Here is a 14,679-nt window from a genome sequence, read left to right as displayed (position 1 = left end):
GAGGTTCATCCAGGCCAGCTTGCGCGCACCACGATTTACTTCCTCGGGGGAGCTTTATATTAATGCCGCCGAGTGAGTGAGAACCTAAGACCTTCCCTAGGGAAGATGAGTCTTTAACCGCGTTAACATATCACCTTTGACAGTTTCAGTTTTTGAATGCTGAGTCGTTTATGGTCCAGTCAAGGCCAATGATAACTTCAAATTCAAAGTAACAGAAAACTAACATTGATTTTTTTATAATATTCTAAGTTCACTAGATTGGACAAAATGAGAAGTAAAAAACCAAGAGTTTGAGCCCATCTTAAGTGAACAAAATGAAAAAACTCAATAGTTTTTTCTTTTTTTTTTTTTAAACAGAAGTTGAGATGGCTGAGTTGGTCTAAGGTGCTAGATTAAAGTAAATAATGAATATGGCTCTTAGTTTGTTAGGTTTTTTTTATTAAAATCTATATTTAAGTTTCAAAATTAGTTTTTGCATTTCTTTTAGTTTTATTAGTGTGTTCGACCCACGAGGTAATCGTGATAAGAGAAAAAATATCGTTGAATCGGGTCTGTCCTTGGTTCAACCCCAGTCGAGGGCGAATCGACCGATTTAAGTTCGAGCAAACCGGGTTCAAAGATGGCATGTTAAGGAAGAAATCTTACACGATCAACAGGAAAATACGAGTCCGAAATTCTCGGAATGGATAACCCATCAAAGAGATTAAATAGAAAGCTTCCATGTATCAAAAAGAAAGTGACCATGCTATTGGCCCTGGCAACAAAGTTGAAAGATGCCAAGTGCTCCAAATTCAAATCCCCTTTACTCCTTTATTTTGGGTTTTTTATTTTATTTTTATTTATTTTATTTATGGTGTTGTGTTGTTAAAATGAAAACCCTGGATGAACACAATCTAGGACCTAAATACCATACTTCTACTAGTGGTTTTTAATGGTTATTTCTGTTTTTCAAATCCTTGACATAATCAAAACCCACAAATTTCATATTATCTATTCAAGAAAACGTTTGGCACGAGGAAATCAACTCAGCATTTAAGACAAAAACCCCCAATTGCTTTCCCTTAAAATAAAAACAGAAAAAAAAAGGGGCCAATCACTCTCAGTGATGGAAAAGTTGAATTGCAGAAACCCTGGCCCAGAAAAAGAACTGCAGAAACCCTGACCAACCATTTGAATCTCTACAAGACAAACAAGAAAATTTTATGATTAAAATACAGAAATAATAACAGAGACACATCCATGTCAAGATTCACAGCAGCTACCCACCTAAATCCATGTCAAGATTCACAGCTACTCTTGAGGTCCACACTAGAAAAATTCTTCCAGCCTTAGAATCCATTTCCACCAAAATGTCCTAAAAATCAAAATCCTTTTTCAAAATCCTTGTATCATATCTTCCACTTCAACTTCAAAATTAGTCTTTTTTGGTTGGTTTAATATGTCCTTAGGTGGCTTAATTTTGTAGCCGATTCCCTAACTTGGAAGGCCCGGTCCATGGCAAGTAGGACTGTCTGGTCTAATTCCGTTCCTTGAAGATTGTAATCAAGATGTCTTGGGTTTTTCTTGCCCTTATGCTAATTAAAAGTATGTTTGCCAAAAAAAAAAAAAAAATAGTCTTTTTGCCATAATCAGCTGAGCCTGCATTTCTTGGGTTCCCCACTGAACACCTTTCGGTATTTAAGTTCGTCCATTTCTTAGGAGGTCAATACCAAAAAACTTCTTCTACCATACACGCACCATGACTACATCTTCAGGGGATAATTTTTTACGTATAATTTAAATATAAGACAGAGTTTTGTTCCTGAACTTAAAGTGATTCGGACCCTTGACCACATAGTTATGAGCATTGGTCTTATTAACTGAGCAATCCTTGAAGTTAACAAACACTAACTTATTTGAACAGATCAACTACTAAAGCAACTATTTGTTGGTGAGCTACCAAAAAAAAAAAACTTCTCAATTATATTGTTGTTAATTATAGAACATTATCCATGATAGAATTAAAAACAAAAATATTTCAACATCATGGTGTAGGGATTACCACGACATTGATCCACAAATCTGACTAGGGGCTTATTAAATAAATATTTATTTTTATGAAGGAAAATTTGAAAAAGACCTTGAAATAGATATTCAAATTGACAATGATCCACTAGCTAGATTGTCTCTTAAATTTATACAAATATATTTTATTAAGTCATGATAAGATAGTTTCATAATTTTTAAATTACACTTAATTGCTAATGACATTAGCATATGACATTAGCATCATTCTTTTTTCTCTGTTTGAGATTTTATACTATAAAATAATATATAGAATAATACAGGTATATTTGTTATTTTTTCTAACCAATTAACTGTTTTAAGGGAGAAATGAATAATTATCAATTTAGCATAGTTTTAGGGTGTATATATTAAGTTAGGATACTTTCCTTTATCGTTAAATTTCCCCCTGTTTCTTAGTTGGTTTTTGTTGTTTGATATGTTGCAGTTTGGATGTAGGCGTGGTTTTTCGTTTCAATAAAAATTTCTCCTATTACCAAAAAAAAAAAATACTACAACAACAACAAAAATACAAAACAAAAAACACAATTTTAATATCAAATTTTTTGTTTTTTCATATTTTTACATAAAAATAATCAAAACATTCATAATCAAAAGATCTTCTCATCGATTCTATTGAACGAGAGAAAAATATGCATTATGTCATCTGGATGAATACTTATGTTCGTCCAACTGTATTTAATGTCAATTATTCATAAAGATTATAAAAAATTTAAATGTGAAAAAACAAATAAAAAATTTTCTAAACCAACATCATAAGAAGAATGATTTTTTTTGCCAATATAGGGTTGGTTGAGTGGTAGAGATCCATGCTTCTCAATAGAGAGGTCGTGGGTTTGACCTTTGCAAACAGCGTCTCCCCCCTTGAGGATGTAGTTAAGGTGCGTGCAAGTCTACCCCTGAAGATATAATCAAAGTACGCACAAGCTGACCCGGAAAATTAAGATCCAAGTACAGAAGCAATAATAGAGACACATGCATGTGAAGATTGATAGCTACCCAGCTAAAATTTTGACTCTGTTTGGGCGTTAAGGAAAGGCAATTCATTGAATACAAATCTGGGTTTATACGTTTCTTGCCCAAGCATTTCCCTCCCATTCAAAGTTTTCAGTTTTCTGTTCAAGGACTACAAGTGCAGAACTTCATGGATGGAAAGGTCAGTGGAACTGGGTACTGAACCAACCTTGAAGTTTGATTTTCTTTTGTGGAGCCTTTAGGTGGATTTACAGAGTTCTCTGAATCTGTTAGGCTCATTCAAGCATACTGTTGTATCCAATTACTCAGAAACGGAAGAGGCAAAGGGAGGAAAATCAAGTTTCCAGAGCTGTTAAGAGGATTCTTACAGTATGTCTTTATTGTCAAGTGTTGTCACAACAAAAACAGAGTTCCCCAGCTATACTGGGTTTGTGGGATCAGTGAAAGAGGGAGTCAGGTTTCATGGTTCAAGGTCCATAATTACAGTTCAGTTTTCAAGAGTTCATAGGAAAATAGCAATCAAGAAATCAAATTCAAGTCTTTGTTTGGGTGGATCAGGGAACAACAAGAGCTTCCCAGTTTTCTCAAATTTATTTGCAAACCCAGCTGAAGAAATTGCAGTGTCATCAAAGCAGAAAGTTTATGATATGATACTTAAGCAGGTAGCTTTGGTTAACAAGCAATTACAGTCTGAACAGACCCATGGGGTGAAACCAGAGCTTGTTAGTCCAGGGACTCCCAGCTTGTTAAATGAAGCATATGAAAGATGCCGACAAGTTTGTTCTGTGCATTCGAAGACATATTACTTGGGTTAGGCTGCTTTTGTTTGTTGTTTTTAACTGGAAGGATTTGATTCATGGCATCGTGATGGAATTAATTTCTTGCTTTTGTTATTGTTCAGGGACTCTGCTCATGACACCCGAGAGGCAAAAAGCAATCTGGGCAATCTCTAGTGAGTAGTTTCTACCTGTAATGTGGAACCAGATCTATGTCTGTAGATCCTTTCATGAACATGGAGTTTTATGTTTAACTAGTTTTTGCTGTCTTTCTATTTTTAATCTTATAATCCTTCAGATAAGTAAATTCAGCTTATAGCCGAAAGCATTGATCAGTACTTTTAGGAAGTAAATTTGTGGGTCTCTGTTTCTTTGAATGTATGGAAATATATTTGCCATCAACATGTGTTTTATGCTAGAAAAAACCAGAAAAGTATAAATTGAAACAGTTGATGTTCATTATATATATCTACAACCATTTGATGTAATCAATGGAATCCCAGTCTGAACAACAATCAACAGTTAGCATAGAAGTGTTCTGCTAAGTTTGAAAGCACTCACTTTATATGTAATTTCAAAACTGAAAAATGAATTTTGTTGGCTCATTCAGTTCTTGTGAGTAATTCTTTGTACAGTGTGGTGCAGGAGGACAGATGAAATTGTTGATGGGCACAATGCTTTACATATCACAGAGTCTGCTTTGGACGGGTGGGAATCGAGATTGGAGGATATTTTCGCTGGTCGTCCATTTGATATGCTGGATGCAGCTTTGTCAGATACAATTGCAAGCTTTCCTCTTGACATTCAGGTTAATTTGCAGTGTTTAATAGAACCACAGCTCTTGAACATGTTTTATCATAATTCATAATGGTGAATTCATCCAAGAATTTCTCATTTTCCAGCCATTTAAAGACATGATTGAAGGTATGAGGATGGATATCTGGAAAGCCAGATACAAGAACTTTGATGAACTCTATCTCTACTCTTATTATGTAGCTGGAACTGTTGCATTAATGACCATCCCTGTTGTGGGCATTGATCCTAAGTCACAGGCAACATTGGAGAGTGTGTATAATGCTGCCTTGGCATTAGCAATTGCAAATCAGCTAACCAACATACTCAGGGATGTTGGAGAAGAGTAAGTTTGAACTTCCACAAATATCTTTTCCTACCATAGATTATAGAATTCCAACCATATCGACATGGATTGGGTTATTCGATCGATCTGATTCTGATTCAATGACCTCAAATAATAATTCTTACAAGTCTCCTGGCTTCAGTGCAAGAAGAGGGAGAGTATATTTACCACAAGATGAGATAGCACAGGCTGGGCTTTCAGATGAGGACATATTTGCAGGGAAGGTAACAGACAAATGGAGGGATTTCATGAAAAAACAGATCAAGAGAGCACGAATGTATTTCAAAGAAGCAGAAGAAGGAGTTGCAGAGCTTAATTCTTCGGGTAGATTGCCGGTAAGAGCAAATTTATTTAAGTATACAAATCTTTAATTTCTTCAACATATATGTAATTCCTGATGAACCCAACATTATGTAGATCAGTACAGTTCTGAAAAAAAAGCTAACATCATCTTTTCATTTCATGATGACTGCTGGGTTTCAAACAAGCTTCATGATCTAAAAGAAACATTTATGAAATTGTTGCAGGTATGGTCTTCTTTGGTGTTGTACCAGAAAATACTGGATGAAATTGAAGCTAATGACTATGACAACTTCTCCAAGAAGGCATATGTTAGCACAGCTAAGAAGATACTTGCTTTGCCTTCTGCATATGTCAGATCGCTTGCTGGCCCATCAAAAGCTGCATTCACACCACCCAAAAAAAACCTCCCCCACCCCCCCCCCCCCCCCCCCCACCCCCCCCCCCACCAAAAAAAAAAAAAAAAAAAAAAAAAAAACAAACAAAAAAAAAAACCCACCCCCCCCCCACCAACAGAACCCCCCCCCCCCCCCCCCCCCCCACGAGATAATTTTTTTTTTTTTTTTTTAGAACACCCCCCCCCCCCCCCCCCCCCCCTCAGGAGAGATGCACCTCCCTCGGGCTGGTGCATCTCTTCCCTCATAAAGGGTCCCGAGTGCCTCACTCGGGCCAGATGCACCCCATTGGGTTATCTGATTTCTTCCTTGAAGAAGGTCCCGAGGGCCTCATTCGGGAGAGACACCTCCCATGTGGGATGGCTCACCTCATCCCTCAGAAGGTCCCGAGGGCCTCATTCGGGAGAGACACCTCCCTCTTGGGCGGGTTCATTTATTCGTTGGAGAAGTGCCACACTTGGGAAAAATATATATATCTATATCCAACTCTAGCATTTCTCGAAGACTCTCTTGACTAAGTCAAGAAGAGTTAGTTACGCATAAACACTCAGCATATCTATTCCGGAATTGGGGAGGTGAGTCGATAACGGCATTATCGGGTGCACAAAGAAGGAGCCGTTATTCCACTACTCCACTCACTCCTCAACTATCGATCCGGAACTTAAGGATCGCCGCCTCCGTAACCTCTATATAAACCTACCTCCTACATGGAGAAAGGTACGAGAACTTTCATCCGAGTACTTACTCATTACGTTCTTGAGAACTCTCTCAAGAACCATTATTGTTGCCTAGGCTGACTTGAGCATCGGAGGTGGTTCCCCGCCAAATCTAGGCCGGACCGTTCTTGCTTTCTTTGTGTGTGCGGGCATCCCCATTATTCTAACTTGGTTGGAGAGCTCTTAAGGTGGTCATCCCAATATCCGGCTCTCGAAGAAGTTCTAGACGCAACAATTTGGCGCCGTCTGGGAACGTCACAAAAGTCATGACGAGCGTACCACACCTCGGGTGACAAGTTCTCAAATTCTCACTCGAGCGAGAAGGGAGACAGAAACGGACATGTTGAAGAACAAACTCTCCCTTCTCTAGATCGACAAATTCCTATTCCAGAGGAAGGTCAAGAAGGAGTTCCGGAGAATCCCCCGTTAACTATTCCAACTCCATTTGGAGAAGGCGGTTTGAGTCAACCTCCAATTCCAGCGATAGTGGCCGATTTGCAGAATATGCAAAGAGAAGTCCAACAACAAATGTTGGAACTCCAAGGAGTTGTTCGAGGTTTAGTCCATCAAATCGGGGTACCATCCGGACCCCCAGAAATTCCCAAGAGGGACGAAGGCGTGAAGCCGTCCGTCGACTCGGGATAGGCAACGTCCGGTGAATGAAGAAAGGAGAAATCCCGGATACCAAGACGACCAGCCACGGTTGGAGAAGATCTCAAGGAGTGCATATTGAAGAGCCACGTCCCCGAGAGGATCGGTCGAGGGAAGTGTGTTCCACCGTTTGGCTGGGCTTAGGCAAACTCAAGATTTACCCAGAAAAGGGCGCAGAAATGAAGGAGTTCGGGAGCAAGAAGGAGAAAGCCACGGAAGAGGCCATTCTAGATCTAATAACCCGAGAGGGTCGGTTAGTCAATATGGATCTTCTCATAGACCAACTTCCCAATATTCTGATTTAGGAAGTATTCGGTCTCCGCAAGAACGTCAAGAGGCGCATGGTCTCGGGAGAAGATTAGATGCCATGGAGAGATGGCTTGAGGATCGGGACCTCGATGACGACTATGATGTGGTTGATAGAGAACCATTCTCAGAAGAAGTCATGAGAGCACCTCTTCCACCGAACTTTATCATGCCGACATTTACTCCCTATGAAGGTAAGTCCAATCCTTGAGAACATATAAGTTATTTTAAATCTGTCATGGCCGTTATTGGCCGAGAAGATGAGCTATTGTGCCGAACCTTCCCGGCATCTCTCAAAGGCCCGACGATAAAATGGTTTTCTAGCCTACCACCAAGATCCATCCAAAACTTTCGAGAACTCGGGAGAAAATTTATTGCCCAATTCCGAAGTTGCATCGGGAGTAAGAAGACAGCAGATAGCCTTTTTGCCATTAGGCAGAAACCAAATGAGTCCGTTCGGGACTATCTTCTCGGTTCGATAAAGTGGCTATTGAGGTAGAAGAGTTGGATGACACAGTAGCGTACAATGCGCTATGGAGTGGAATAACCCAAAGACGTTTGCTCGAGGTATTGCTCCAGGACAAGCCGAGGACTTATGGAGCACTTCTTAAGAAATGCCAAAAGCAAGCAACGGTCGCGGTTATTGAGCCCGAGAAGAGTCCACAAGAGGCGTAAAGGACAAGAAGAATTACGAAGAAAGAGGTCAGAATTCAAACGCTCGGGCAAGAGATGACAAAAAGGGAGGTTGGAAAGAAAGACTCGCCAATGGAGACTTTACACCTCTTAATACTAAGAGGTCGGAAATTCTATTGCGGATCGAGATAACGAAACTTGAAGTGGCCGGGCAAGATAAGAGCCCGACCCGAAGATAGGAACATGACAAAGTATTGCCGCTTTCACAAGACTACGGCCACCATACGGATGAGTGCAGAATCTAAAGATCGAGATCGAGAGCTCATCCAAGCGGGCATCTTGAAAATATCTTCGAAGGCGACAAGATCGAGAAGTCCCCACCTAGATCAACTAAAAGACTTAGATCCAAAAGTCCCGAGAGGGCAGATAAGAATCCCGAGAAGAAACCCGACACTCGGGAGTTTTCCCCCATTTACATTGTTTTGGGAAATCCGACGGAAGAATCCATTAAGAAAGCAGCAAAAGGCACGGTTCGTTGGATCATGCGTTGCCAAGAACGAAGAAATGACTTATGCCCGGATCCAATAACCTTCACCGACGAAGATCTCAAGGCGTCACTTCTCCTCACGACGATGCTATAGTTATCAAAGTGAAATTGGCAAATCGAGAAGTTCACCTAATTCTTGTGGACACGGGATCTTCCGCCGACTTACTATCTTATGAAGCATTTAAGAAATTGAAATTTGAAGACGAGATGATGACTCCATGCGGGACTCACTTATATGGGTTCGCCGGGTCGTCCGCCATATCCGAAGGACTATCCAATTGGATCTAAGGATCGGGACCTCCCCTCGGGATGCGGTCGTCCGCAACATTTATGGTGGTTCGGGACCTTTAGCTTACAACGTTTTACTCGGGAGGCCAACTCTTAATGCCTTAGGGGCGGTGGTTTCTCCAACACATATGAAGTTGAAGTTTCCAACCACAGCGGGAGTCGGGGAGTGCTCTTCGATCGCGACTCTCCGGACAATGTTATGTGAATTATCTTAAGAAAGTCAAAAAGCCGAGAGATCGGGCAATACAATGAGTATTGAAATTCGGGATGACCGGGATGAAGAAGCTATGCAAGAGCCGAACCAGTTGAAAAGCTTGAGCGAATTTAACTTCATCCGGATCTTCCCGAGAGGGACTATGATCGGGTCGGAACAACCTCGGAATTCAAGGAAGAACTCACCGAGTTTCTCCAAAACAACCTAGATGTATTCGCGTGGTCGGCCGAAGACATGCCCGGAATAGATCGAAGAGTTGCGAGAACATAGCTTATGGATCGGGGACGATGCAATTCCAATGATCCAAAAAGAAGGAATTTTTCGCTCGAGAAACATGCGCCATCATAACCGGTGGAGAAACTAGAGCAATCGGGTTTTATAAAACCCATAGAATGCCCAACTTGGTTGGCGAATGTAGTCATGGTGAAGAAAGCCAACGGCAAATGGAGAATGTGTCAGATTACACGACTTTGAATAAAGCATGCCCAAAGGATTGCTATCCACTTCCTCGGATCGACCTTTTGATCGACGCTACAGCAGGACATGAAGTATTGAGCTTCATGGACGCTTATTCGGGATATAATCAAATTATGATGAATCCCAAGGACGAAAGGACACGGCCTTCATGACGGATCGAGAAGTTACTTTTATAAAGTAATGCCATTCGGGTTGAAGAACGCTGGGGCCACTTATCGAGAATGGTAAACAAAGTCTTCAAAGACCAAATAGGAAGAAATATGGAAGTATATGTGGATGATATGTTCATAAAGAGTATCGTCCAAGAAGTCATCCGGAAGATCTTGAAGAAGTTTTTGATACTTTGAGAACATACCGAGATGAGGCTAAATCCGGAGAAATGTGCTTTCGGAGTTTCTTCCGGAAAATTCCTTGGGTTTATGGTATCCCAAAGAGGAATTGAGGCAAACCCGGAGAAAATCAAAGCCTTGCTCGAGATGGAGTCACCAAGACGGTTAGAGACATCCAATGCCTAACCGGAAGAGTAGCGCCTTAACGATTTATCTCACGATCGGGTGAGAAATGTTTGCCTTTCTTCAAATTAAAGAGCTCGGGAAGGCAAAGGATACCTTATGGACCGATGAATGTCGAAGCGTTCGAGGTTGAAGGAGAAGCTCGGACTCCACCTCTCTTAGCCCGACCTTCAACGGGAGAACAATTATTCACATACTTAGCCATTTCTCCGGGCGCGAGCGCGGTCTTAGTAAAAGAAGAGGTACTTCACAAAACCCTATCTATTTCATAAGTCATGTTTTAATAGATGCCGAGACACGATATCCGGATGTGGATAAACAAGCCTTAGCACTTGTAATCGCATCTCGAAACTCGGACCATACTTCCAAGCTCATCCAATTGTAGTCTTGACCAACTTCCCGTTGAAGAAGATACTACGAAACCAGACTTAGCCGGAAGAATGGTCACATGGGCTATTGAGTTAAGCGAATATCAAATTGAGTACAAACTCGTCCAGCCATAAAGGGACAAGTTCTGCCGACTTTATTCTTGAGAATAGCATGCCCAGTTCGGGAGTAGAAAATTCACCCGGTCCGGACTTATGGACTTTGCATGTTGACGGCTCGAGCAACTCTTCGGGGAGTGGAGCAGGTCTAATGCTAATCAGCTCGGATGGATTCACTATTCATTATGCTTTAAGATTCAACTTCAAAGCCTCTAATAATGAGGCCGAGTATGAAGCCCTACTGCGCAGGATTAAGACTTGCCCGAGCCTTAAGAGTCCGAGAGTTGGAAGTCCGGCGACTCCAGCTTGATCGTGAATCAAGTTCGTGGCGTGTTACGAGGCAAAGGAAACAAGAATGGCAAATTACTTAGCCAAAATTGATGATTGTCGCCATTATTTCGATCATCTTGAGATAAAGCAAATTCCGAGAAATGAAAATGAAGTGGCAGATGAGTTATCCAAGTTGGCTTTATCCAAATATTCGACTTTAGGCTCAGCCGTTTATATTGAACAGTTAGAAATTCCTAGCATTCGGGAGGCCAAGGCGATGGACATTGAAGAAGAGCTTAGTTGGATGAGCCCAATTATAGCATATTTGAATAATGATATCCTCCCGGAAGACGTCAAGGAAGCTAAGGCGTTAAAAATCAAGCAGAAGTTCACCATTATTGAAGAACAGCTTTATAAAAGATCACACACAGACCTCTTCTAAAGTGTGTTGGCCTTTCTCAGCCCAATATGCCTTAGCTGAGGTACACGAAGGAATATGTGGAGCGCATATGGGAGGCCGAGCTTTGGCCCATAAAATAATACGCCAGGCCTTTATTGGCCGACTATTCGAAAGATGCCGTGGAATATGTCGAAAATGCAAGCAATGTCAACTTCATGCATCTGTTCAAGACTCCGGCTGTCCCTCTTACATCTGTCTCCGTCCATTCCCTTTGCCATGTGGGGAATGGATCTGGTGGGAAAGCTCCCTAAGGCCGCCAACAATAGAGAATATTTGGTCGTGGCAATCGACTATTTCACTAAGTGGGTGGAAGCTGAACCTCTCTCATCCATTACCGAGAAACAAATGGAGAATTTCTTTCAAGAAAGAATCATCTCGATTTGGAATCCCAAAGATCCTTGTGACCACAATGGAAAGCAATTTATCGGAGCCGGCTTCAAGAATTTTTGTGAAGATATCACATCGAGCATAAACATCATCCTGCTATCCCGAGCAATGGCCAAGTTGAAATAACCAATCGACGCTGTTGGATGGAATAAAAAGCGCTTGGAGACAAGTTGAACCAAATGGGTGGAAGAATTACCAAGCGTCCTTTGGTCATATCGCACCACGGCTAGAACTCCTACGGGAGAAACACCTTTTCGCCAGCCTACGGCACACACTTGTCCCTGGAGGCATTAGCGAATCAAAGAGATATACTAACTTCAATGAAGAAGCAAACAGAAGGCTTGAAGAGTAATCTTGATCTAATTGATGAAGTACGGAGCATGTCATACCGGAATCAAAGATATCAAAACCAGTAGCTGGATACTTCAATGCTCGGGTAAAAATAGAAGACATCGTCGGTGACTTAGTGCTCCGCAGTTGCCTTCGACCCAAGAAACCAAGGCAGCTCTCACCCACGTGGGAAGGGCCTTATCTCGTCGAACAAGAGACGAAACCGAACCTACAAGCTAAAAGCTCTTACAGACAATTGATCGAACTTGAATTCCATGACCTTCGATTCTATCAATAGAATTAGTCCAAATATGTAACACTTGCGGTAGAGTCAAAGACCATTTGATTTTCAATAAATCCACGTCTTCATTGTCACATCCTTTTTCTCAAGAAGAAAGTTATAGCAAGAATATACAACCTCTTTGATTATTCATGGCGTTACACTCACCTCGCTCGGGTAGCCACTGGTTTTCCCACCTCTTTGAAAGTCCAGTAGACTCTCATGAGATGGAATTATTCAATGCGTTACACTCGACCTCCTCGGTAGCCACTGAGTTTTCCCCACCTCTTTGAAGTCCGTGAGACTCTCATGAGATTTATTCAATGCTTACACTCGACCTCGCTCGGGTAGCCACTCGGTTTTCCCCACCTCTTACGAAAATCCAGTGAGACTCTCATGAGATGGAAATTTTTCCATGAGATACATTTCTCTCAAGACCTTCATTCGGACCATATTCACCATTTGTTAGGCTCGGAAATCAAACATCTCAACCCTAAGGCATTACGCTGGGGAGAAGACACACGGACCGTCCGAAGCTTAATGCCTCGCTTTGAATAAAACAACAAGTTACTATTCAAAACATTTCCCACAAGGACCAATATTCGCCTTCATTCACATTGTTTATAAAATTCCAAAAGTTTCTAACAGGAAGAAAAGTTAGTCTTTCAATTCTAGGATTCCCAAGTTCAAGATTGTCTTCACCCCCCGCTTCTTTCTCCTCTCTCCCCCCCTTCTCTCTTCCTTTCTCTTCCCTTTTTTTCTCTCTCTCTCCTCTGCTTCTTTCTCATTGTTCTCCTCGCCTCTCTTTGTCCCGTTCTTGTGCGTGGTGTGATCTCTTCCCCTCCCTCTCCGTTTCCTCCTTCTTCTCTTCTCCATCTCACTTTCTTTCTTTCCATTTCTTCCTCTTCTTTTCCTTGCCTCTTCCCCTTTTTTCTTCTTTCTTTCACTTTCTTGCCTTTTTCTTCTTTCTCTTCCTTCCCTCTTATCTCCCTCTCCTCTTTGTGCCCCTCCGGCCCATCTCCTTTCTCCTTGCTTGGGACTGGCGTTCCCTTCTTTTCTTCCTTTCTTGTTCCTCTCCCACTCCCCTCTTCTCTTCTTTTCTCTCCCTCCTCCTTTTTCTTCTCCCCTTTCTTTTGCTTGTTTCCTTTTTCTTTTTTCTCTTGCCCGTTTCGTGAATTCTTGATTCTGGCTCCGCCCCTCGCTCTCTTTCCTTCCCCTTTCTTTCTCTCTCTTTTGTTCTTTCCTTTCTTTCGTTTCTCCCCGTCTCCTTTTTACCTTCCTTCACCCTTTTGTTCTCTCTTGATGTTGGTTCCTCCAACATTATGCACCTACAAGCAACACTTCTCAACTATTTGGTTTGGAAATTCCTTGCGTCTTTTTTATTGGAGACCTCTAAGGCTTCCCGTCTTCTCTTTTCCCGTCCTTTTTCTTTGCCGAGGACGAGAAAGGGGTGGGCGAGGCGAATAATGTCTCCGACTCACTCGGAATTTACCAGAGATTGATTAATACTATCAACCTCCCGCTCATCCGAAGAATCCACGGAAAGACCGAGGTTGACTAAGTCCGTTCCTAAATCGGAGCATAGAGGTTCTTGGTCAAGAGGGTCGTCCCTAGCTAAGTCGCGATCGCTCTCACAATACCGAGTCGAAGAACCCGAGAAAGCATCTTCACCGGAATAATGCATGGATTGGGTTCGAGAAGACACCTCGGGATTGGAGATCGCGGCAGTCGGGACCTCCAGTCGGGAGGGGGCTCGGGCTATTTCCTTGCCTTTTCTTAAATTATCCATAATACGGAAATGACAAAGGAAAGAAATGAAGAAAAGTTAGAGAAAACTTACTGGTTTGAAGATTGGAATAGCGAGTTGGAGAAAGCAAGCAACGCGATCGGGGGACTTCGGAGGGAGTTTGCAAGCAAAAAATTGAAAATGAGGATTGAACCTCTATTTATAGTGAGGAGGAGGAAGATGAAGAGACACATCCAACGGCTGTGAATCAAGCAAAGTGATGGTTGAGATCTGGCATATGAAAGGTCGCGATCCAACGACCAACAATGAACAGACACAACGGTCGAGATTAAGGGACTCAAGATCTCAATCAAACGGCCCTTGATCGAATAAATCAATGGCTGAGATAACACGACCATTCGCATATCAGAAGCAGCAATAAATGTGCATTAGTACGACGGTTGGGAATTACGAAGGCCTTGGAGAAATAATGGCTCTCATTCAAGACGACATCTTAAAGTTTCTCCAAGAAGAAAGGAAATTTTCTAAGAAGCCTGGGAGTAACATTCCATACGTTCGAGAAGTCAATCGCACGGAATGGGGGGCTCTGTTGTGGAGAACTAAGGTCCCGAGTCCCCCCCCCCCTCAGGAGAGATGCACCTCCCTCGGGCTGGTGCATCTCTTCCCTCATAAAGGGTCCCGAGTGCCTCACTCGGGACAGATGCACCCCATTGGGTTGTCTGATTTCT

At 42.0% G+C, this 14,679-nt stretch overlaps 1 protein-coding gene across 1 annotated transcript; it reads left to right on the top strand.

Moving 5' to 3' along the window:
• Positions 1 to 3,005: 3,005 nt before the first annotated feature.
• LOC149012920 (phytoene synthase 2, chloroplastic-like) lies at positions 3,006 to 5,651 on the top strand (the record flags this gene model as incomplete). The annotated part of the gene is made up of 6 exons (XM_089157679.1): positions 3,006 to 3,849; positions 3,941 to 3,991; positions 4,451 to 4,623; positions 4,718 to 4,953; positions 5,096 to 5,288; positions 5,481 to 5,651. Coding segments are annotated over exons 1-6 (1,263 nt in total), but the record flags the coding sequence as incomplete, so codon positions are not given.
• Positions 5,652 to 14,679: the final 9,028 nt, after the last annotated feature.

The sequence above is a fragment of the Hakea prostrata genome, chromosome 6 (assembly GCF_041222555.1).
Source record: "Hakea prostrata isolate BN-2017 chromosome 6, UWA_Hpros_2, whole genome shotgun sequence".
In the NCBI taxonomy this organism is placed as follows: domain Eukaryota; kingdom Viridiplantae; phylum Streptophyta; class Magnoliopsida; order Proteales; family Proteaceae; genus Hakea; species Hakea prostrata.
Note: the sequence above shows the minus strand (reverse complement) of the source record. Positions and strands in the feature narration are given on the sequence as shown.